We start from the raw sequence: 25,621 nt of genomic DNA, 5'->3' as shown, positions 1-25,621 counted from the left end.
TAATTCTTTGAAAAACACACCTAACACACTCGCAGAAACGTTAATTCTGAAAGCAGTGTGCCAGTACCTGAGGGGGAGGGGGAGGGAGTCGGGAATGTGGCCAGGAAAAGCACTTCACTTTTACATGCTCCCGCTTCCCACCCCTCCATCAGCTTTGAGAAGACAGACTGACTTATTTTCTGTTTTTTTTTTTTAAATGATGATCAATAAGAAAGAAAGGTGTAATTAAGTCATTGAACGGGGGCTGCAGGAGCACAAGAGGTATAACATCGCAATGTGCCAATTATAGAGACCATCGCAGAAAATAAGAATTTACTTACCGATAATTCTATTTCTCATAGTCCGTAGTGGATGCTGGGACTCCGTCAGGACCATGGGGAATAGCGGGCTCCGCAGGAGACAGGGCACATCTAAAAAAGCTTTTAGGTCACATGGTGCGTACTGGCTCCTCCCCCTATGACCCTCCTCCAAGCCTCAGTTAGGTACTGTGCCCGGACGAGCGTACACAATAAGGAAGGATCTTGAATCCCGGGTAAGACTCATACCAGCCACACCAATCACACCGTACAACTTGTGATCTGAACCCAGTTAACAGTATGATAACACAAACGAAGTAGCCTCTGAACAGATGGCTCACAACAACAGTAATAACCCGATTTTTGTAACAATAACTATGTACAAGCATTGCAGACAATCCGCACTTGGGATGGGCGCCCAGCATCCACTACGGACTATGAGAAATAGAATTATCGGTAAGTAAATTCTTATTTTCTCTAACGTCCTAGTGGATGCTGGGACTCCGTCAGGACCATGGGGATTATACCAAAGCTCCCAAACGGGCGGGAGAGTGCGGATGACTCTGCAGCACCGAATGAGAGAACTCCAGGTCCTCTTTAGCCAGAGTATCAAATTTGTAAAATTTTACAAACGTGTTCTCCCCTGACCACGTAGCTGCTCGGCAAAGTTGTAATGCCGAGACTCCTCGGGCAGCCGCCCAGGATGAGCCCACTTTCCTTGTGGAATGGGCCTTTACAGATTTAGGCTGTGGCAGGCCTGCCACAGAATGTGCAAGTTGGATTGTACTACATATCCAACGTGCAATCGTCTGTTTAGACGCAGGAGCACCCAACTTGTTGGGTGCATACAATGTAAACAACGAGTCAGATTTTCTGACTCCAGCTGTCCTTGAAATATATATTTTTAATGCTCTGACAACGTCCAGTAACTTGGAGTCCTCCAAGTCGCTAGTAGCCGCAGGCACCACAATAGGCTGGTTCAAGTGAAATGCCGAAACCACCTTAGGGAGAAATTGAGGACGTGTCCTCAATTCTGCCCTGTCCGAATGGAATATCAGATATGGGCTTTTGTATGACAAAGCTGCCAACTCCGAAACTCTCCTGGCTGAAGCCAGGGCCAACAGCATGGTTACCTTCCATGTAAGGTATTTTAAATCTACCGATTTTAAAGGCTCAAACCAATGAGATTTGAGAAAATTTAGAACCACGTTCAAATCCCACGGTGCCACTGGAGGCACTATTGGGGGTTGTATATGTAGTACACCTTTGACAAAAGTTTGTACTTCAGGCACTGACGCCAATTCCTTCTGGAAGAAAATTGATAAGGCCGAAATTTGAACTTTAATGGACCCCAATTTGAGGCCCATAGACAATCCTGCTTGCAGGAAATGTAAGAATCGACCCAATTGAAATTCTTCCGTTGGAGCCTTCTTGGCCTCACACCACGCAACATATTTTCTCCAAATGCGGTGATAATGTTGTGCGGTCACTTCTTTCCTGGCTTTAATTAAAGTAGGAATAACTTCCTCAGGAATGCCCTTCTCTTTTAGAATCCGGCGTTCAACCGCCATGCCGTCAAACGCAGCCGCGGTAAGTCTTGGAACATACAAAGTCCCTGCTGAAGCAGATCCCTTCTTAGAGGTAGAGGCCACGGATCCTCCGTGAGCATCTCTTGAAGTTCCGGATACCAAGTTCTTCTTGGCCAGTCCGGAGCTACCAGTATTGTTCTTACTCCTCTTTTCCGTATAATTCTCAGTACCTTTGGTATGAGAGGCAGAGGAGGGAACACATACACTGACTGGTACACCCACGGTGTTACCAGAGCGTCCACAGCTATTGCCTGAGGGTCTCTTGACCTGGCGCAATACCTGTCCAATTTTTTGTTGAGGCGAGACGCCATCATGTCCACCTTTGGTTTTTCCCAACGGTTCACAATCATGTGGAAAACTTCTGGATGAAGTCCCCACTCTCCCGGGTGAAGGTCGTGTCTGCTGAGGAAATCTGCTTCCCAGTTGTCCACTCCCGGGATGAACACTGCTGACAGTGCTACGACATGATTCTCCGCCCAGCGCAGAATCCTTGCAGCTTCTGCCATTGCACTCCTGCTTCTCGTGCCGCCTTGTCGGTTTACGTGGGCGACTGCCGTGATGTTGTCGGACTGGATCAACACCGGCTGACCCTGAAGCAGCGATTTTGCCAGGCTTAGAGCATTGTAGATCGCTCTTAGCTCCAGTATATTTATGTGAAGAGACGTCTCCAGGTTTGACCACACGCCCTGGAAGTTTCTTCCCTTTGTGACTGCTCCCCAACCTCGTAGGCTGGCATCCGTAGTCACCAGGACCCAGTCCTGTATGCCGAATCTGCGGCCCACTAACAGATGGGCAGTCTGCAACCACCACAGGAGAGACAACCTTGTTCTCGGTGACAGTGTTATCCGCTGATGCATGTGCAGATGCGATCCGGACCATTTGTCCAGCAGATCCCACTGAAATGTTCGTGCATGGAATCTGCCGAATGGAATCGCTTCGTACGAAGCCACCATCTTTCCCAGGACTCTTGTGCATTGATGTACTGACACAGTTCCTGGTTTTAGGAGGTTCTTGACAAGTTCGGATAACTCCCTTGCTTTCTCTTCCGGGAGAAATACCTTTTTCTGAACCGTGTCCAGAATCATGCCCAGGAACAGCAGATGTGTTGTCGGGGTCAATTGAGATTTTGGAAGATTTAGAATCCACCCATGTTGCTGAAGCACTACTTGTGTTAGCGCTACACCGACTTCCAGCTGTTCTCTGGACTTTGCCCTTATCAGGAGATCGTCCAAGTAAGGGATAATTAATACGCCTTTTCTTCGTAGAAGAACCATCATTTCGGTCATTACCTTGGTAAAGACCCGAGGGGCCGTGGACAACCCAAACGGCAGCGTTTGAAACTGATAATGACAGTCTTGTATCACGAACCTGAGATACCCTTGGTGTGAGGGGTAAATCGGGACATGTAGATAAGCATCTTTTATGTCCAAGGACACCATGAAGTCTCCTTCTTCCAGATTCGCTATCACTGCTCTGAGTGACTCCATCTTGAACTTGAATTTCTTTATATACAGGTTCAAGGATTTCAGATTTAGAATAGGCCTTACCGAACCGTCCGGTTTCGGTACCACAAATAGTGTGGAATAATACCCCTTTCCCTGTTGTAGGAGGGGTACCTTGACTATCACCTGCTGAGAATACAGCTTGTGAATGGCTTCCAAAACCGACGTCCTTTCTGAGGGAGACGTTGGTAAAGCAGACTTTAGGAACCGGCGAGGGGGAGACCTTTCGAACTCCAGCATGTAACCCTGAGATACTATCTGCAGGACCCACGGGTCCACTTGTGAGTGAACCCATTGATTGCTGAAAATCTTGAGTCGACCCCCCACCGTTCCTGAGTCTGCTTGTAAAGCCCCAGCGTCATGCTGATGGTTTTGTAGAAGCCGGGGCGGGCTTCTGTTCCTGGGCAGGGGCTGCTTGCTGCCCTTTCTTACCCTTTCTTCTGCCTCGCGGCAGATAAGACTGTCCTTTTGGTCGCTTTTTATAGGAGCGAAAGGACTGCGGCTGAAAAGACGGTGTCTTTTTCTGTTGGGAGGGGGTCTGAGGTAAAAAAGTGGATTTGCCGGCAGTTGCCGTGGCCACCAGGTCCGAAAGACCGACCCCAAACAATTCCTCTCCTTTATATGGCAATACTTCCATATGCCTCTTGGAATCCGCATCACCTGACCACTGTCGCGTCCATAAACTTCTTCTGGCAGATATGGACATCGCGCTTACTCTTGATGCTAGAGTACAAACATCCCTCTGAGCATCTCGCATATAAAGGAAAGCATCCTTTAATTGCTCTAGAGTCAATAAAATACTGTCCCTATCCAGGGTATCAATATTTTCAGTCAGAGAATCCAACCACACTACCCCAGCACTGCACATCCAGGCTGAGGCTATTGCCGGTCGCAGTATAACACCAGTATGTGTGTATATACTCTTCAGTGTAGTTTCCAGCCTCCTATCTGCTGGATCCTTGAGGGCGGCCGTATCAGGAGACGGCAACGCCACTTGCTTTGATAAACGTGTGAGCGCCTTATCCACCCTAGGGGGTGTTTCCCAGCGCGCCCTAACCTCTGGTGGGAAAGGGTATAATGCCAATAACTTCTTGGAAATTAGCAGTTTTCTATCGGGGTTAACCCACGCTTCATCACACACGTCATTCAATTCCTCTGATTCTGGAAAAAATACAGGTAGTTTTTTCACCCCCCACATAATACCCCTTTTTGAGGTACCAGCAGTATCAGAGATCTGCAAAGCCTCCTTCATTGCCGTGATCATATAACGTGTGGCCCTATTGGAAAATACGTTTGTTTCTTCACCGTCGACACTAGATTCATCTGTGTCGGTACCCGTGTCGACTGACTGAGGTAAAGGACGTTTTACAGCCCCTGACGGTGTCTGAGACGCCTGAACCGGTACTAACTGGTTTGCCGGGCGTCTTATTTCGTCAACTGACTTTTGTAATGTGCTGACATTATCACGTAATTCCATAACTAAAGCCATCCATTCCGGTGTCGACTCCCTAGGGGGTGACATTACCATCATCGGCAATTGCTCTGCCTCCACACCAACATCGTCCTCATACATGTCGACACACACGTACCGACACACAGCAGCCACACAGGGAATGCTCTAATCGAAGACTGGACCCCCTAGCCCTTTGGGGAGACAGAGGGAGAGTTTGCCAGCACACACCAAAAGCGCTATAAATGTATATAAACAACCCTAGAAGGTGTTGTTTACTATATATGCGCTCTTAATATATAAATATCGCCAATTTATGCCCCCCTTCTCTTTGTTACCCTGTTTCTGTAGTGCAGTGCAGGGGAGAGACCTGGGAGCCTTCCTCACCAGCGGAGCTGAGCAGGAAAATGGCGCTGAGTGCTGAGGAGAATAAGCTCCGCCCCTTTTTCGGCGGGCTTTTAACCGGTTTTTAAGAAACTGGCCTGGGTTAAAATACATACATATAGCCTTAATGGCTATATGTGATGTATTTATTTTGCCACTAAAGGTAATTATATTGCTGCCCAGGGCGCCCCCAGCAGCGCCCTGCACCCTCCGTGACTGAGTCAGTGAGCCGTGTGACAACAATGGCGCACAGCTGCCGTGCTGTGCGCTACCTTCAAGAAGACTGAGGAGTCTTCTGCCGCCTGCTTTCCGGACCTCCGTTCTGCCGTCTCTTCAGCGTCTGTAAGGGGGATCGGCGGCGCGGCTCCGGGACGAACCCCAGGCTGACCTGTGTTCCGACTCCCTCTGGAGCTAAGTGTCCAGTAGCCTAAGACTCCAATCCATCCTGCACGCAGGTGAGTTGGAAATCTCTCCCCTAAGTCCCTCGATGCAGTGATCCTGTTGCCAGCAGGAATCACTGAGATTGAAACCTAAAAAAAAAACTTTTCTAAACAGCTCTTTAGGAGAGCCACCTAGATTGCACCCTCTCGGACGGGCACAAAAACCTAACTGAGGCTTGGAGGAGGGTCATAGGGGGAGGAGCCAGTACGCACCATGTGACCTAAAAGCTTTTTTAGATGTGCCCTGTCTCCTGCGGAGCCCGCTATTCCCCATGGTCCTGACGGAGTCCCAGCATCCACTAGGACGTTAGAGAAATATCAATAGACAGAAATTTCTAAGTAAGCAAATAATGAATGAAACAAAATAAGCAACTGTCTAATGTGAGAGCTCTCAGGAAATGTGACTGCCTAAGTTACCAGAGCCAGGTGGTCATAAACTATAGATAAATCTTTATAATCAGTGAGCACAGCACACACAAGATATACAACTTCCCTCTTACCTGGAAATTCAAACACTGTAACCATGCCTTTTACTGTCCTGATGTGATACAAATCATTTAGTGACCCCGAATCTAATCTGCATCATTCAATGATTTCGGGAGTGTGACAAACAAACAGAAGACTGAGAACTGCTCCATTTACAATTCCTTTAATCCCCGGTACAAGCAACTCTGTATGATGTAATAACTTTGGTTAAACTTACCAATCTTTGAGGGGAAGAGGGTCTCGTCATCTAGCTGGTCCTGGACCCAGGTCATCAAATAATCAATGTATTTGGGGGCAGAACATTTGATGGGCTTTTTTATGTTGGTGCCGTCTGCCCAGTGGTACTCATACCTGCAAGACATTTTTTTTTAATGCAAATTGTTTTTATTGAGTAACAATCAATAGTACCATGTGCAGCGCACATTAAAGAACAGAACAAAACAAAGAACGCCGGAAACACAGAATAGAGAATAAGCAAAACATCAATACAATAAGTACAAATGCTGTGTCCAAAATAAAAATTTGTTCAGAATGTTCTGTTTACATAAATTAAGTGTGCACTCCTGTTATGTTAGCGAAAAACCACAGTTTCAAAACTCAGCACATATACTAGTGTCTAAAACAGAGTAGAAAGAGGATAAGCAAACAATATAGATGAAAAAGAAAAAACAAGTAAGGAGGAGCCAGGAAAAAGAGAAGAAAAAGACCTTATGTGAAAAATGGGAAAATCAGCCAAGCTATTACAATAGGAAAAGTACTAACTGCCAGCCCGTAGTGGGAAAACCAAATAATATAATAAAATAGGAGCACAGACATTTGTGCACTTCCACCTACCTATCACCTGGACAGCTGTGTAATGATTATAGCACAGGTTCTCAAACTCTGTCCTCAGGACCCCACACGGTGCATGTTTTGCAGGTCTCCTCACTGAATCACAAGTGAAATAATTTGCTCCACCTGTGGACCTTTTAAAATGTGTCAGTGAATAATGAATACACCTGTGCACTTGCTGGGTTACCTGCAAAACATGCACTGTGTGGGGTCCTGAGGACCGAGTTTGAGAACCACTGACTTATAGTGATCAGATTCCTTGGGATTGGTAGTGGGATACCGGCGTTCGGGATCCTAAAAGTTAACATACCAAACCCGGGATCCTAATCTCCAGAACGCCGTCAGGGTGGGCGACAGCAACGAAGCTCGCAGCGCTCGCCAGAGGTTCTATTCCCACTCTATGGGTGTCGTGGACACCACGAGTGGGAATAGTCCCTATTAGTCAGCATGCCGACTGTTGAGCGCCCGGGATTCCATAGTCTGTATAGTGACCGGTGGTCACATAACTACATCCCGATTCCTTGTTCATTGGTACGATGTCGCTGTAAAAGGCCTGGCGCTTCAAGGTCAAAAAGGAAATAAGGCCATCCATAATCATGTAGTGTTCTATGCAAGCACACCATTCACTACACAATACGCAGTATTTTTGGCCAGTGGTTCTCACCCACCAGACACTCCAAGTCAGATTACCAATCACTTAAATTTAGGCCTAGAGGAGAAAACCTGGTCAATTACTAACTTATAGATAGAGGAAAGGGAGTGATAAGAGTACAATTGGGAAAGGTGCATATTTCCAAAGGGAGTAGTTGTACGTCTGCAATCGGCAGGGGAACGTAGACCCATTAAGAATTGTTTTATCTGTAGATACCTCCATATTTCATTATCAGGTAGGTCCCATTTAGCTTGGATTGTAGGGAAACTTGTTATACCAGAGTAGTCAGTTAATTGGTCCACCCTATGTATACCCTGTAATCGGCACAGTGTTGGAGGGAAAACCAAAAGCCAAGGCAACTCTAGGTGTAGGGTGGGAAGAGAGGCTAATTCATTATCAACCCATTGCTTTCTATCAGACACATGACCCATTCCATAACTCTCGTAAGGAGAACTGCATGGTAGTTGGAAAAGAAGTGGGGCAGTTGGAGACCGCCATGGTGCTACCTTCTATACAGTATCTCATGCTTAAACCGAGGACTGCGACCCCCGCAAATGAGATCTCTAATTTTGTGGTGAAGGGCGACAAACCAAGTACGAGGGATCGCAACAGGAAGGGTCTCGTGCAAGGCATTTTAAAAGCACTGAATACATAGTTACTGGTTGTTTGCCATACAAACCCTCCCTCAATAATCATTACTCCTTAGCTATTTTATTAATGTGGGTCTGGCAGCATGAAGAGAAAGCTATACAAAGAATATAGCACAAAGACAGATAGACAGGCAGACATGTCTCTACCATGTCCAGGATAACACTACCTACAAACACTAAGTGCATATGAGGACATCAAATGAAGCAAAGAGTTCCTCCGCTCATTCTTAACATTCCCATCTGTGTATCTGCCATGAACTAAGTCAGGAGAATGAGCGCTACGATTCCCTCTTTACAATGCAATACCAGCCATCTATTCAGCCTGGAAAAAACACTCAACAAAAGTTGTAGTGGAGCCAGGCTCATCTATGATCTTCTCGTTGGCTGCGCTCCCAACGAGGTGTGACATTTCAATTTATAAGATCATCATACTGGCTATCACCTCATGCCTTATCTGGACATGTCTGAAGAAGTCATCGGGCTTGATTCAATTTGATGACCGTTGAATAGCGCCAGGAATTAGCTCCCGGCGCTATTCAATACAGTACAGTGGTAAGTCGGAGAATGCTCATCGTCCAGGACTGTTTTGTCGGAAGAACGGGCACTCTGTTTTAGCTGCTCTAAGGGGAGCAAATCTGCATCACGCTGGCACTTTTGTCGGCTTTCTGCTCGCACCCTTTCTGGGGGTGCGAGAAGAAATCCCGTCGTTGGGTGTCACATGGAGCTGTATTGAATAGTGCTGGGACCTAATTCCTGGCGCTATTCAATGGTCAACGGATTGAATCGTGCCTATAGTTAGGAATATCAAATGTATCCTTTTAAGTCGTGGAAAGAAACCACATTTTCTCTAGTGGATGGGAAGGACGACGCCCTAGGGGTAGTGTGACATTGCTGGCTGAGTATGCTACTCTTCTCACAGACAGTAAAATGCAGTCATCTGTGTTCTGAGCAGCAAGTGTCACAGCCAGAGGACAAGCACTTTTAGTACAAAAACCTGACATGGAACAGAGCGCCCAGTGTCATCTTTATAGGCACCTATGCAGGAAAGCTTTAGTCCAACACACCAACAGACACAAGCAGCACCCTATAAAACAAGTAGCCCTGCAATCTGGAGCAGCCTTTTATTCCAACCACTGTGGAACAGTAGCTTTCTGAAAGTCTCCTGAACTTCAATGCACATGTGAGATGAGTGGGCAGCTGCACAGTACAAGTAATGGGGGGTGACAGTCATTCAGAATAGAAGATAAACAAACCGAACTACCCATTAGGTCATTTCTGGTAGAATACGGCCATCCTAGTCTATTTTAAAGCATGTGACACATTCGTTACAAAACGTACCTGGGCCCAGCTGACATGACAGAGCAGCTGGTTTCTGTGCAGAATTCAGTGATTGTTCCATACAACATGTTGATTTGGTTAAAGAAATCCACAGCTGCAGATTGGGAGGAAGACAAAAAAAACAAACCTGTATTAACTGATAGACCATGATGTCAATGCTGTAAGGGGTATTCACAAAAATAAACAAAAAAAGAAGCATAAAGGCGTACATAATGCAATCAGAGCGCACAAACATATCGGAGACAATCGGGGCGCCACAGCATGATAGTTGCAATTTTTGTCACATATACACACACACACACGTATCTGCCACAAAAATCTAAGCACTTTTTGCACAGATCCTGTGAAATACAAAGAAATAGAAATGTTCCCCCAGTGTAACCCAAAATCTGAGACTTAGAAACTGAGGAAACTCTGGACATGTGAGTATCTCCACTACAGGGCAGTCCCACATTCCACCCCCTCCGATACAGGAGCAGCACCTGTCACGTCTGAACAGTACAGCACAGACGGGTCTACAATTCTGCAGCTCTATGGGCTCAGTATCAGTCTGTACTTTTTAAGTCGGCGCCACAGCTACAGAAAGACTCTGCTAAGCGAGCCATGTTAGCACAATCATGTTTTTTGAATGATATATTTCATATCGGGGAAAGATATCGCCAAGTGTGTAGGGCCAATTAGATATGGATGGAAGACCACCCTAAAGTTATATATTTTTAGCACTGGATAAGCGCAGATCATCCTCACTGAAAAATGAACTGAAACAAATCTCCCTTCTGTCCCGGGTGGTCTTCAGGTTGCCGGCTGTCGGGATATACCGGCGCCGGCATACTGACACTTTCTCCCTCTTGGGGGTCCACGACCCCCTGGAGGGAGAATAGATAGCGTGGCGTGCGTAGCGCGCCACCGTGCCCGCAGCGTGGCGAGCGCAGCGAGCCCGCAAGGGGCTCATTTGCGCTCGCCACGCTGTCATTACGCCGGCGCCGGTATGCTGGTTGCCGGGAGCCCGGCCGCCGGCATACCATACTACACCCTCTGTCCCAACAGTACTTTGATGGACCCCAAACATTTACTATTTAGCCGCCCCTTGACCCGTACACAGCACCAGGACCTGCGCTCATCCAACCCACTAATAAAAAATGGATACAAAAAGGATTAAGAAAATAAGCACAAAAAAGCCCAAACAATGGTGGCCATACGCCCTTTAGGATCCACTACATCTAATCACGGTATAAGGACGCTCTAGCCTAAAGCAATCATTATTATTTCCGTTAATATACTCTACTACTAAAAAGTTATTTATATCAAATAATAAGATTTTACTCACCGGTAAATCTATTTCTCGTAGTCCGTAGTGGATGCTGGGACTCCGTAAGGACCATGGGGAATAGTGGCTCCGCAGGAGACTGGGCACAACTAAAGAAAGCTTTAGGACTACCTGGTGTGCACTGGCTCCTCCCACTATGACCCTCCTCCAGACCTCAGTTAGGATACTGTGCCCGGATGAGCCGACACAATAAGGAAGGATTTTGAATCCCGGGTAAGACTCATACCAGCCACACCAATCACACCGTATAACTCGTGATACTATACCCAGTTAACAGTATGAAATATAACTGAGCCTCTCAACAGATGGCTCAACAATAACCCTTTAGTTAGGCAATAACTATAAACAAGTATTGCAGACAATCCGCACTTGGGATGGGCGCCCAGCATCCACTACGGACTACGAGAAATAGATTTACCGGTGAGTAAAATCTTATTTTCTCTGACGTCCTAAGTGGATGCTGGGACTCCGTAAGGACCATGGGGATTATACCAAAGCTCCCAAACGGGCGGGAGAGTGCGGATGACTCTGCAGCACTGAATGAGCAAACTCTAGGTCCTCCTCAGCCAGGGTATCAAACTTGTAGACTCTTGCAAAAATGTTTGAACCCGACCAAGTAACAGCTCTGCAAATTTGTAAAGCCGAGACCCCTCGGGCAGCCGCCCAAGAAGAGCCCACTTTCCTCGTGGAATGGGCTTTTACAGATATAGGGTGCGGCAGTCCAGCCACAGAATGTGCAAGTTGAATCGTGCTACAGATCCAGCGAGCAATAGTCTGCTTAGAAGCAGGATCACCCAGCTTGTCGGGTGCATACAGGATAAATAGCGAGGCAGTTTTCCCGACTCCAGCCGTCCTGGAAACATATACTTTTCAGGGCCCTGACTACGTCCAGTAACTTGGAATCCTCCAAGTCCCAAGTAGCCGCAGGCACCACAATAGGTTGGTTCACATGAAAAACTGATACCACCTTAGGAAGGAATTGGGAACGAGTCCTCAATTCCACCTTATCCATATAAAAAAATCAGATAAGGGCTTTTGCATGACAAAGACGCCAATTCTGATACACGCCTGGCCAACGCCAAGGCCCACAGCATGACCACTTTTCACGTGAGGTATTGTAGCTCCACGGATTTAAGTGGCTCAACCCAATGCGACTTCAGGAAATCCAACACCACGTTGAGATCCCACGGTGCCACTGGAGGCACAAACGGGGGCTGACTATGCAGCACTCCCTTAACAAAAGTCTGAACTTCAGGCAGTGAAGCCAGTTCTATTTTGGAAGAAAATCGATAGAGCCGAAATCTGGACCTTAATGGAACCCAATTTTAGGCCCATAGTCACCTCTGACTGTAGGAAGTGCAGAAATCGACCTAGCTGAAATTCCTCCTTTGGGGCCTTCCTGGCCTCACAGCTTGCAACATATTTCCGCCATATGCGGTGATAATGGTTTGCGTTCACTTCTTTCCTAGCTTTAATTAGCGTAGGGATAACTTCCTCCAGAATGCCCTTTTCCTTCAGGATCCGGCGTTCAACCGCCATGCCGTCAAACGCAGCCGCGGTACGTCTTGAAACAGACAGGCCCCCTGCTGCAGCAGGTCCTGTCTGAGCGGCAGAGGACATGGGTCCTCTGAGATCATTTCTTGGCGTTCTGGGTACCAAGCTCTTCTTGGCCAATCCGGAACAATGAGTATAGTTCTTACTCCTCTCCTTCTTATTATTCTCATTACCCTGGGTAAGAGAGGCAGAGAAGGGAACACATACACCGACTGGTACACCCACGGTGTTACCAGAGCGTCCACAGCTATCGCCTGAGGGTCCGTTGACCTGGCGCAATATCTTTGTAGCTTTTTGTTGAGGCGGGACGCCATCATGTCCACCTGTGGCCTTTCCCAACGGTGTACAATCATTTGGAAGACTTCTGGATGAAGTCCCCACTCTCCCGGGTGGAGGCCGTGTCTGCTGAGAAAGTCTGCTTCTCAGTTGTCCACTCCGGGAATGAACACTGCTGAGAGTGCTAACACATGATTTTCCGCCCATCGGAGAATCCTTGTGGCTTTTGCCATCGCCATCCTGCTTCTTGTGCCGCCCTGTCGGTTTACATGACCGACCGCCGTGATGTTGTCTGACTGGATCAGCACCGGCCGGTGTTGAAGCAGGGGTCTAGCCTGACTTAGGGCATTGTAAATGGCCCATAGTTCCAGAATATTCATGTGTAGGGAAGTCTCCTGACTTTTCCCTAGACCTTGGATGTTTCTTCCCTGTGTGACTGCCCCCCAGCCTCGAAGGCTGGCATCCGTGGTCACCAGGACCCAGTCCTGTATGCCGAATCTGCGGCCCCCTAGAAGATGAGCACTCTGCAGCCACCACAACAGCGACACCCTGGCCCTTGGAGACAGGGTTATCCGCCGATGCATCTGAAGAGGCGACCCGGACCACTTGTCCAACAGATCCCACTGGAAGATCCTTGCAGGGAACCTGGCGAATGGAATTTCTTTGTAAGAAGCTACCATCTTTCCCAGGGCTCGCGTGCATTGATGCACCGACACCTGTATTTGTATTAGGAGGTCTCTGTCTAGAGACGACAACTCCTTGGACTTCTCCTCCGGGAGAAACCCTTTTTATCCTGTTCTGTGTCCAGAACCATACCCAGGAACAGTAGACGCGTCGTAGGAACCAGCTGCGACTTTGGAATCAGAATCCAGCCGTGCTGTTGTAGCACTTCCCGAGATAGTGCTACTCCGACGAACAACTGCTCCCTGGACCTCGCCTTTATCAGGAGATCGTCCTAGTACGGGATAATTATTTCGGCCATTACCTTGGTAAATACCCTCGGTGCCGGGGACAGACCAACGGCAACGTCTGGAATTGGTAATGACAATCCTGTACCACAATTTTGAGGTACTCCTGGTGAAGAGGGTAAATAGGGACATGCAGGTAAGCATCCTTGATGTCCAGTGATACCATGAAATTCTCCAGGCTTGCAATAATCGCCCTGAGCGATTCCATTTTGAACTTGAACCTTCGTATATAAGTGTTCAAGGATTTCAATTTTAGAATGGGTCTCACCGAACCGTCTGGTTTCGGTACCACAACATTTTGGAATAGTAACCCCGGCCTTGTTGAAGGAGGGGTACCTTGATTTCACCTGCTGGAAGTACAGCTTGTGAATTGCCGCCAGTACTACCTCCCTTTCTCCGAGGGAAGCAGGCAAGGCTGATGTGAGGTAACGGCGAGGGAGAGTCGCCTCGAACTCCAGCCTGTATCCCTGTGATACTACTTGCAGAACCTAGGGATCCACCTGTGGGCAAGCCCACTGGTCCCTGAAGTTCCCGAGACGCTCCCCCACCGCACCTGTCTCCACCTGTGGAGCCCCAGCGTCATGCGGTGGATTCAGAGGAAGCGGGGGAAGATTTTTGATCCTGGGAACTGGCTGTCTGGTGCAGCTTTTTCCTTCTTCCCTGTTCTCTGTGCAGAAAGGAAGCGCCTTTGACCCGCTTGCTTTTCTGAAGCCGAAAGGACTGTACCTGAAAATACGGTGCTTTCTTAGGCTGTGAGGAAACCTGAGGTAAAAATTATTATTTTTTTTCTTCCCAGCTGTTGCTGTGGATACGAGGTCCCAGAGACCATCCCCAAACAATTCCTCACCCTTATAAGGCAGAATCTCCATGTGCCTTTTAAAGGCAGCATCACCTGTCCACTGCTGGGTCTCTAATACTCTCCTGGCAGAATGGACATTGCATTAATTCTGGATGCCAGCCGGCAAATATCCCTCTGTGCATCCTTCATATATAAGACGACGTCTTTAATATGCTCTTATGTTAGCAAAATATTATCCCTGTCTAGGGTATTAATATTATCTGACAGGGTATCAGACCACGCTGCAGCAGCACTATTTATGCTGAGGCAATTGCAGGTCTCAGTATAGTACCTGAGTGTGTATATACAGACTTCAGGATAGCCTCCTGCTTTTTATCAGCAGGCTCCTTCAAGGTGGCAGTATCCTAAGACGGCAGTGCCACCTTTTTTGACAAACGTGTGAGCGTCTTATCCACCCTAGGGGATATCTCCCAACGTGACCTATCCTCTGGCGGGAAAGGGTATGCCATCAGTAACTTTTTAGAAATTACCAGTTTCTTATCGGGGGGAACCCACGCTTCTTTACACACTTCATTCACTCATCTGATGGGGGAACAAAACACTGGCTGCTTTTTCTCCCCAAAAATAAAACCCCTTTTATGTGGTACTTGGGTTCATGTCAGAAATGTGTAACCCATTTTTCATTGCCGAGATCATGCAACGGATGTTCCTAGTGGATTGTGTATATATCTCAACCTCTTCGACACTGGAGTCAGACTCCGTGTCGACATCTGTGTCTGCCATCTGAGGTAACGGGCGTTTTTTGAGCCCCTGATGGCCTTTGAGACGCCTGGGCAGGCGCGGGCTGAGAAGCCGGCTGTCCCACAGCTGTTACGTCATCCAGCCTTTTATGTAAGGAGTTGACATTGTCGGTTAATACCTTCCACCTATACATCCACTCTGGTGTCGGCCCCACAGGGGGCGACATCCCATTTATCGGCCTCTGCGCCGCCTCCACGTAACCTTCCTCATCCAACATGTCGACACAGCCGTACCGACACACCGCACACACACAGGGAATGCTCTGACTGAGGACAGGACCCCACAAAGTCCTTTGGGGAGACAGAGAGAGAGTATGCCAGCACACACCAGAGCGCTATATAATGCAGGGATTAACACTATAACTGAGTGATTTTTCCCCCAATAGCTGCTTGTATACACATATTGCGCCTAAATTTAGTGCCCCCCTCTCTTTTTAACCCTTTGAGCCTGAAAACTACAGGGGAGAGCCTGGGGAGCTGTCTTCCAGCTGCACTGTGAAGAAAAAATGGCGCCAGTGTGCTGAGGGAGTTAGCCCCGCCCCTTTTTCGGCGGACTTTTCTCCCGCTTTTTTCATGGATCCTGGCAGGCGTAATTTATCACATATATAGCCCTGGGACTATATATTGTGATGATTTGCCAGCCAAGGTGTCTTATATTGCCCTCAGGGCGCCCCCCCCCCCCCCCCCAGCGCCCTGCACCCATCAGTGACCGGAGTGTGAGGTGTGCATGAGGAGCAATGGCGCACAGCTGCAGTGCTGTGCGCTACCTTGTTGAAGACAGAAGTCTTCTGCCGCCGATTTTCCGGAACACTTCTTGCTTCTGGCTCTGTAAGGGGGCCGGCGGCGCGGCTCCGGTACCGAACACCAAGGTCAGGTCCTGCGGTCGATCCCTCTGGAGCTAATGGTGTCCAGTAGCCTAAGAAGCCCAAACTACCACCAGTTAGGTAGGTTCGCTTCTTCTCCCCTTAGTCCCTCGCTCCAGTGAGTCTGTTGCCAGCAGATCTCACTGTAAAATAAAAAACCTAAAATATACTTTATTTCTAGGAGCTCAGGAGAGCCCCTAGTGTGCATCCAGCTCAGCCGGGCACAAGATTCTAACTGAGGTCTGGAGGAGGGTCATAGTGGGAGGAGCCAGTGCACACCAGGTAGTCCTAAAGCTTTCTTTAGTTGTGCCCAGTCTCCTGCGGAGCCGCTATTCCCCATGGTCCTTATGGAGTCCCAGCATCCACTTAGGACGTCAGAGAAAATCTCATTACACTTTACCTACTTGCAATCGCTCAATATTACAGTCCACTTTAATTATTTTGTAAGCAAAGTTTCTTAAAATAGCCTCTTAATGTCTGTTAAAGGACAAGGCTTACAGCCCCACTATATAGTCAGAGAAACTATCCATGCTTTCCTAAAGCAATATAATTTATAGAATGACACCATATATTAACATACTCATAACGCAATACTTTCTCCTCCAAACCTCCATCATGTATCTTTCACTTTTCACCATGCAACGGTCCATACATTCCCCTTAGTATGTAAACTCTTGTTGGTAGGAAAGAAAAACCAGACGCGTCACAGCTGCCAGTAAGGGATTGTCAGTCCCAAATGTATATACAATATTGAAAAAAGTATACTGGCGCTAGTAGAAGTTTCTCCAATATTAATAACAGAAACGTGGATGAATTGAAACAAGTAAATAATTTATTCACTAAACAGTTAAAATATCACTTAAAAACAAATAAAGTTGGGCATAGATTGAAGCTGAGAATTAAAATGAGAATAGCTGCTAGTATGCATCCACATGTGATCTTGTTGGTAGGGCCTTCCTTCTCTTTTTTTTCACTATCCATGTCACCAGTCCTCCGCTCCCATGTCTCTTCAGCAATCGTCGGCACATCCACACGTTGTGTACAGGATCACGGAGTACTGAATCCACTCCCACCCATAGCTCCTGCTAGCTTCAGTGAGTGGTCTACCCTTACCCCACTTATCTGTCCTAACCAGACAGTGCTGTGGTATTAAGGTTTCCCAATGTATTTATGCACTGATATCCTGTTACTGTGAAATGTTTTACATAGAAACATAATTTGACGTCAGATAAGAATCACTCTGCCCGTGTACACGCACACACTAGGGTTAATTTTACTGGGAGCCAATTAACCTACCAGTATATTTTTGGATTGCAGGAGAATACCAGAGTACCTGGAGGAAACCCATGCAAGTTCGGGGAGAATATCCAAACTCCACACAGTTCGTGAGTACATGCTCATTGCATTATATGCACACAAAAAAATAAATAAGATTTTAAACATGCCGGTAAATCTTTTTCTCATAGTCCGCAAGAGACATGGGCACTCTAAAGACTTTAGATGGGTGTGCACTGGCTCCTCCCTCTATGCCCCTCCTCCAGACCTCAGTTAAAGAACTGTGCCCAGAGGAGACGGACAGTACGAGGAAAGGATTTTTGTTAATCTAAGGGCAAGATACATACCAGCCCACACCATCCACACCGTACAACATGGAATATACGAACCAGTTAACATTATGAAACAAAACAGCATCAGCCAGAGACTGATCAAAACTGTAACATAACCCTTATGTACATCAATAACTATATACAAGCCTTGCAGAATTTAGTCCGCACTGGGACGGGCGCCCAGCATCCTCTACGGACTAGGAGAAAAAGATTTACCGGTAGGTTTAAAATCTTATTTTCTCTTACGTCCTAGAGGATGCTGGGGACTCCGTAAGGACCATGGGGATTATACCAAAGCTCCAGACCGGGCGGGAGAGTGCGGATGACTCTGCAGCACCGATTGAGCAAACATGAGGTCCTCATCAGCCAAGGTATCAAACTTACAGAATTTAGCAAAAGTGTTTGAACCCGACCAAGTAGCTGCTCGGCAAAGTTGTAATGCCGAGACAACTCGGGCAGCCGCCCAAGAAGAACCCACCTTCCTAGTGGAATGGGCCTTTACCGAATTTGGTAACGGCAATCCAGCCGTAGAATAAGCCTGCTGAATCGTGTTACAGATCCAGCGGGCAATAGTCTGCTTAGTAGCAGGAGCGCCAACCTTGTTGGCTGCATACAGGACAAACAGTGCCTCTGTTTTCCTAACCCGAGCCGTCCTGGCTACATAAACGTTTAAAGCCCTGACTACATCAAGAGACTCGGAATCCTCCAAGCCACCCGTAGCCACAGGCACCACAATAGGTTGATTCATATGAAACTATGAAACCACCTTAGGCAGAAATTTAGGATGAGTCCTCAACTCTGCTCTATCCACATGGAAAATCAGATAGGGGCTTTTGTGAGACAAAGCCGCCAATTCGGACACCCGCCTCGCAGATGCCAAGGCTAACAACATGACCACTTTCCAAATGAGAAATTTCAATTCAACTGTTTGAAGAGGTCAAACCAGTGTGACTTAAGGAACTGTAACACCATGTTAAGGTCCCATGGTGCCACTGGGGGCACAAAAGGAGGCTGGATGTGCAGCACTCCCTTTACAAAAGTCTGGACTTCTGGGAGAGAAGCCAATTCCTTCTGAAAGAATATTGACAGGGCCGAAATCTGCACCTTAATGGAGCCTAACTTTAGGCCCATATCCACTCCTGTCTGCAGAAAGTGGAGAAAACGGCCCAGGTGGATATCTTTCCGTATGAGCATTCTTGGTTTCACACCAAGATACATATTTCCTCCAGATACAGTGATAATGTTTCGCCGTCACCTCCTTCCTAGCTTTTATCAGAGTAGGGATGACTTCCCCCGGAATACCTTTCCTAGCTAGGATTTGGCGTTCAACCGCCATGCCGTCAAACGTATCCGCGGTAAGTCTTGGAACACGCAGGGCCCCTGCTGCAACAGGTCCTCCCTGGGAGGAAGAGGCCACAGATCTTCTGTGAGCATTTCCTGAAGATCTGAATACCAGGCCCTTTGAGGCCAATCCGGAACAATGAGTATTGTCTGGACTCTTTTTCGTCTTATGATTCTCAGTATTTTTGAGATGAGTTGAAGAGGAGGGAATACATAGACCGACGGAAACACCCAGGGCATCTACCGCTACAGCCTGAGGGTCCCTTGACCTGGAACAATACCTCCGGAGATTCTTGTTGAGGCGCGACGCCATCATGTCTATTTGAGGAAGCCCCCAATGACTTGTTATCTCTGCAAAAACTTCTTGATGAAGACCCCACTCTCCTGGATGGAGATAGTGTCTGCTGAGGAAGTCTGCTTCCCAGTTGTCCACTCCCGGAATGAAGACTGCTGACAGCGCGTTTACGTGATTTTCCGCCCAGCGAAGAATCCTGGTGGCTTCCGCCATTGCCACTCTGCTCCTTGTCCCACCTTGGCGGTTTACATGAGCCACTGCTGTGACGTTGTCCGATTGAATCAGAACAGGTAGGTCGCGAAGAAGAGTCTCCGCTTGTCGTAGGCCGTTGTATATGGCCCTTAATTCCAGCACGTCGATGTGTAGACAAGCCTCCTGGCTTGACCACAGTCCCTGAAAATTTCTTGTGTGACTGCTCCCCATCCTCGGAGGCTCGCGTCCGTGGTTACCAGAACCCAGTCTTGAATGCCGAACCTGCGACCCTATAGAAGGTGAGCACTCTGCAGCCACCACAGGAGAGACACCCTGGCCCTGGGGGACAGGCTTATTTTCTGATGTATTTGTAGATGGGACCCCGACCACTTGTCCAGAAGGTCCCACTGAAATGTCCTCGCATGGAACCTGCCGAGGGTGATGGCCTCGTAGGCCGCCACCATCTTTCCCAGTACTCGAGTGCATTGATGAACGGACACTCTTTTTGGCTTTAACAGGTCTCTGACCATGCTCTGGAGTTCCTGGGCTTTTTCCGTTGGGAGGAAAACCCTCTTCTTTTCCGTGTCCAGAATCATGCCTAAAAATGATAGCCGAGTCGTTGGAATCAACTGCAACTTTGGCAGATTTAGGATCCAGCCATGTTGCTACAGCACTCTCAGGGAGAGTGACACGCTTTTCAGCAACTGATCTCTCGATCTCACTTTTATCAGGAGATCATCCAAGTATGGGATAATTGTGACTCCTTGTCTGCATAGGAGCACCATCATTTCCGCCATTACCTTGGTGAAAATCCTCGGGGGGCCGTGGACAGCCCAAACGGCAACGTCTGAAACTGGTAATGACAGTCCTGTACAGCGAATCTCAGGTACGCCTGATGAGGATAAATAAGATTTTACTTACCGGTAAATCTATTTCTCGTAGTCCGTAGAGGATGCTGGGACTCCGTAAGGACCATGGGGAATAGACGGGCTCCGCAGGAGATAGGGCACTTTAAGAAAGCTTTGTACTCTGGGTGTGCACTGGCTCCTCCCTCTATGCCCCTCCTCCAGACCTCAGTTAGGGAAACTGTGCCCAGAGGAGATGGACAGTACGAGGAAGGATTTTTGTAAATCTAAGGGCGAGATCCATACCAGCCACACCGTATAACTTGTGATAAACTTACCCAGTTAACAGTAAGAACAACAACATAGCCACGGTTCCACCGAAAAACTATAACATAACCCTTATGTAAGCAATAACTATATACAAGTCTTGCAGAAGAAGTCCGCACATGGGACGGGCGCCCAGCATCCTCTACGAACTACGAGAAATAGATTTACCGGTAAGTAAAATCTTATTTTCTCTAACGTCCTTGAGGATGCTGGGACTCCGTAAGGACCATGGGGATTATACCAAAGCTCCCAAACGGGCGGGAGAGTGCGGATGACTCTGCAGCACCGATTGAGCAAACAGGAGGTCCTCCTCAGCCAGGGTATCAAACTTATAGAACTTTGCAAAGGTGTTTGTCCCCGACCAAGTAGCTGCTCGGCACAACTGTAATGCCGAGACCCCTCGGGCAGCCGCCCAAGAAGAGCCCACTTTCCTAGTGGAGTGGGCCTTAACCGATTTCGGTAACGGCAATCCTGCCGTAGAATGCGCCTGCTGAATCGTGTTACAGATCCAGCGAGCAATAGTCTGCTTTGAAGCAGGAGCGCCAACCTTGTTGGCCGCATACAGAACGAACAAAGCTTCAGTCTTCCTGATTCTAGCCGTTCTGGTCACATAAATCTTCAAAGCCCTGACTACATCCAGGGACTCGGAATCCTCCAAGTCCCGTGTAGCCACAGGCACGACAATAGGTTGGTTCACATGAAAAGATGAGAACACTTTTGGCAGAAAGTGAGGGCGAGTCCTCAACTCTGCCCTATCCACGTGAAAAACCAAGTATGGGCTTTTATGTGATAAATCCGCCAATTCGGAAACACGTCTTGCCGAAGCTAACGCCAACAACATGACCACTTTCCACGTGAGGTATTTCAACGCCACAGTTTTGAGTGGTTCAAACCAAGGTGACTTGAGGAAACGTAACACCACGTTAAGATCCCCAGGCGCCACCGGAGGCACAAAGGGAGGCTGAATATGCAGCACTCCCTTCACAAATGTCTGTACTTCAGGAATAGAGGCCAATTCTCTTTGAAAGAAAATGGATAAGGCCGAAATCTGGACCTTTATGGACCCTCATTTTAGGCCCAAAGTCACTCCTGTTTGAAGGAAGTGAAGTAGACGGCCCAAATGGAACTCCTCCGTAGGAGCAGCTCTGGCCTCACACCAAGAAACATATTTCCGCCATATACGGTGATAATGTTTTAACGTCACGTCTTTCCTAGCCTTGATCAGGGTAGGAATGACTTCCTCCGGAATCCCATTTCCGCTAGGATCCGGCGTTCAACCGCCATGCTGTCAAACGCAGCCGCGGTAAGTCTTGGAACAGACAGGGCCCCTGCCGCAGGTCCTGCCTTAGAGAAATAGGCCACGGATCCCCTGCGAGCAACTCTTGCAGCTCCGGATACCAAGTCCTCCGTGGCCAATTCGGAACAATGAGTATTGTTCTGACCCTGCTTCTTCGTATTATTCTCAACACCTTGGGTATGAGAGGAAGAGGAGGAAACACAGACCGATCTGAACTCCCAAGGTGTCACCAGAGCGTCTACCGCTACCGCATGAGGGTCCCTTGACCTGGCACAATACCGCTTTAACTTTTTGTTGAGACGGGATGCCATCATGTCGATTTGAGGCAGTCCCCAATGATCCGTGATCTGTGCGAAGACTTCTTGATGAAGTCCCCACTCTCCCGGATGCAGGTCGTGCCTGCTGAGGAAGTACACCTCCCAGTTGTCCACCCCCGGGATGAACACCGCTGACAGCGCGCTTACATGGCCTTCCGCCCAGCATAGAATCCTGGTCGCTTCTGCTATGGCCATTCTGCTCCTTGTTCCGCCTTGGCGGTTTATATGAGTCACTGCCGTGACATTGTCTGACTGAATCAGAACCGGTTTTCTCCGAAGCAATTCCTCCGCTTGACGCAGGGCGTTGTATATGGCCCTCAACTCCAGGACGTTGATGTGGAGACAAGACTCTAGGCTTGACCAGAGACCTTGGAAATTTCTTCCCAGTGTCACTGCTCCCCAGCCTCGGAGGCTTGCGCCCGTGGTCACCAGGACCCAGTCCTGAATGCCGAACTTGCGACCTTCTAGTAGGTGAGCACTGTTCAGCCACCACAGGAGAGATACCCTGGTCCTGAGAGACAGGGTGATCCTTTGATGCATATGTAAATGGGACCCGGACCACTTGTCTAAGAGGTCCCATTGAAAAGTCCTCGCCGAAAGGGATGGCCTCGTAGGAAGCCACCATCTTCCCCAGGACCAGCGTGCAATGATGCACTGAAACCTTTTTTGGTTTTAATAGGTTCCTGACCATGGCTATGAGTTCCTGAACCTTTTCGATCGGAAGAAAAACCTTTTTCTGGCCTGTGTCTAGAATCAGCCCCAAAAAGGTCAGACGTGTTGTAGGGACTAGCTGGGACTTCGGTATATTGAGAATCCAGCCGTGTATCTGCAACGTCTTCATGGACAGAGACACGCTGCCCAGCAACCTCTCCCGAGATCTCGCCTTTATGAGGAGATCGTCCAAGTATGGGATAATTGTGACCCCCTGCCTGCGCAGGAGCACCATCATTTCCGCCATTACCTTGGTGAAAATTCTCGGGGCCGTGGAAAACCCAAACGGCAACGTCTGAAATTGGTAGTGACAGTCCTGCATTGCAAATCTCAGGAACGCCTGATGCGGGGGGAATATCGGAACATGAAGGTAAGCATCGTTTATGTCCAGGGACACCATCCAATCCCCCCCTCCAGGCTGGCGATGACCGCCCTGAGTGATTCCATTTTGAACTTGAACCTCTTCAAGTACAGGTTCAGAGATTTCAGGTTTAAAATGGGTCTGACCGAACCGTCCGGTTTCGGGACCACAAACAGGGTTGAGTAATATCCCTCTCCTTGCTGGAGATGAGGAACTGTGACAATCACCTGTTGAATATACACTTTTTGGATTGCTGCCAACACTAGCTCCCTCTCTGACGGGGAAGCCGGCAGAGCAGATTTGAAAAATCGGCGAGGAGGCAAGTCTTCGAATTCCAGCCTGTATCCCTGAGAAACAATCTCTAATGCCCAGGGATCCACCTGCGAGTGAACCCAGACATGGCTGAAAAACCGAAGACGAGCCCCCACCAGATCTGCCTCCCCTCGGAAAGCCCCAGCGTCATGCGGTGGACTTTGCAGACACAGGGGAGGACTACTGCTCTTGGGAACTAGCTGTGTGCAGCTTTTTTCTCCTGCCTTTCCCTCTGGCAAGAAAGGATGATCCACGTACCTTCTTGTTTTTATTGGAACGAAAGGACTGCATTTGATAATGAGGTGCCTTTTTTGTATGCTGCGGGGGGACATAAGGTAAGAAATTTGACTTACCAGCCGTAGCGACAAGATCCAAGAGGCAGTCTCCAAACAAATCCACCCCTTTGTAAGGCAAGGACTCCATATGCCGCTTTGAATCGGCATCTCCCGTCCACTGTCAGGTCCACAAGAGATGCCTAGCAGAAATAGACATAGCATTTATTCTGGAGCTTAATAAACAAATGTCTCTCTGACCATCCCTCATATACAAGGCAGCATCTCTGATATGCTCTATGGTCATTTGAATGGCGTCCCTATCTAAGGTGTCAATTTCCGTAGATAAGGAATCTGCCCATGCCACAACCGCACTACAAACCCAGGCCGACGCCATAGCCGGTCGAGCAATAGTACCGGAATGATTGTAAATGTGCTTTAAGGTAATTTCTTGCCTGCGATCACCAGGTTCCTTGAGGGAAGCCGTATCCTGAGAAGGCAGTGCCACCTTTTTGGACAAACGTGTCAGCGCCTTGTCAACTTTTGGCGAAGATTCCCAGCGTATCCTATCAGTTTGTGGAAAAGGATACGCCATGAGAATCCTTTTGGGAACTTGTGGTCTCCTATCCGGAGATACCCAAGCCTTTTCGCACAAGTCACTTAATTCAAATCAGGATGGAAAAGTGACTTCAGGCTTTTTCCCTTTATACGTGTACCCTTGTGTCAGGGACAGGGGGTTCCTCAGTAATATGCAAAACCTCTTTAATGGCAATAATCATGTACCGTATACCCTTAGCCACCTTCGGCTGTAATTTTGCATCTTCATAGTCGACACTAGAGTCAGTATCTGTGTCATCGATCTGGGATATGGTGCGCTTCTGAGACCCCGAAGGACTTGGCGCCCCAGGGACAGGCATGGACTGGCTACCTGACTGATCCCTAGCTTCTGCCTTGTCTAATCTTTTATGCAATAGATTGACATTTGCATTCAAGACATTCAGCATATCCACCCATTCCGGTGTCGGCGTTGCCGACCTGACATTCAAGCACTCCCTCCTCGTCAAACATGTCGACACACGCGTACCGACACTTCACACACACACAGGGAACCCCTTTCCTGAAGACAGTATCTCTCTCAAGGCCCTTTGGAGAGACCGAGAGAGAGTATGCCAGCACACACCCCAGCGCAATAACCCTGGAGACCAACACAAAATGTTTTTCCCCAACAGCGCTGTATAATATGTAAACCGCCAATTATGTGCTCCCCCCCCCCCTCTCTTTTAAGCACTCTTTCACCGTGTGTAAGCAGGGGAGAGTCCGGGGAGCTTCCTTTCAGCAGTGCTGTGGAGAGAAAATGGTGCTGGTGAGTGCTGAGGGAGAAGCCCCGCCGCTGTCCCGCTTAAACTTAGTAAAATATGGCGGGGGCTCTTTTATATACACATGTACAGAGCCCACCTGTACATGTATATAGTCTTTTTGCCATGCAGAGGTTTATATTGCTGCCCAGGGCGCCACCCCCTGCACCCTTACAGTGACCGG

General features: G+C 48.2%; 1 protein-coding gene across 6 annotated transcripts in view; it reads right to left on the bottom strand.

Moving 5' to 3' along the window:
- Window positions 1-25,621, bottom strand: part of MOB1A (MOB kinase activator 1A) — a 340,751-nt gene that overhangs the window by 308,288 nt on the left and 6,842 nt on the right. For all 6 annotated transcript variants that reach the window (XM_063932120.1, XM_063932121.1, XM_063932122.1 and 3 more), the window contains exons 3-4: window positions 9,619-9,712; window positions 6,365-6,498 (exon numbers count right to left, since the gene is read on the bottom strand). In XM_063932120.1, coding sequence (XP_063788190.1) covers window positions 6,365-6,498; window positions 9,619-9,712 — 228 coding nt within the window. The remainder of the gene's footprint in view (window positions 1-6,364; window positions 6,499-9,618; window positions 9,713-25,621) is intronic.

The sequence above is a fragment of the Pseudophryne corroboree genome, chromosome 6 (assembly GCF_028390025.1).
Source record: "Pseudophryne corroboree isolate aPseCor3 chromosome 6, aPseCor3.hap2, whole genome shotgun sequence".
Lineage (NCBI taxonomy): Eukaryota > Metazoa > Chordata > Amphibia > Anura > Myobatrachidae > Pseudophryne > Pseudophryne corroboree.
This window is presented reverse-complemented; position numbering and strand designations above follow the sequence as displayed.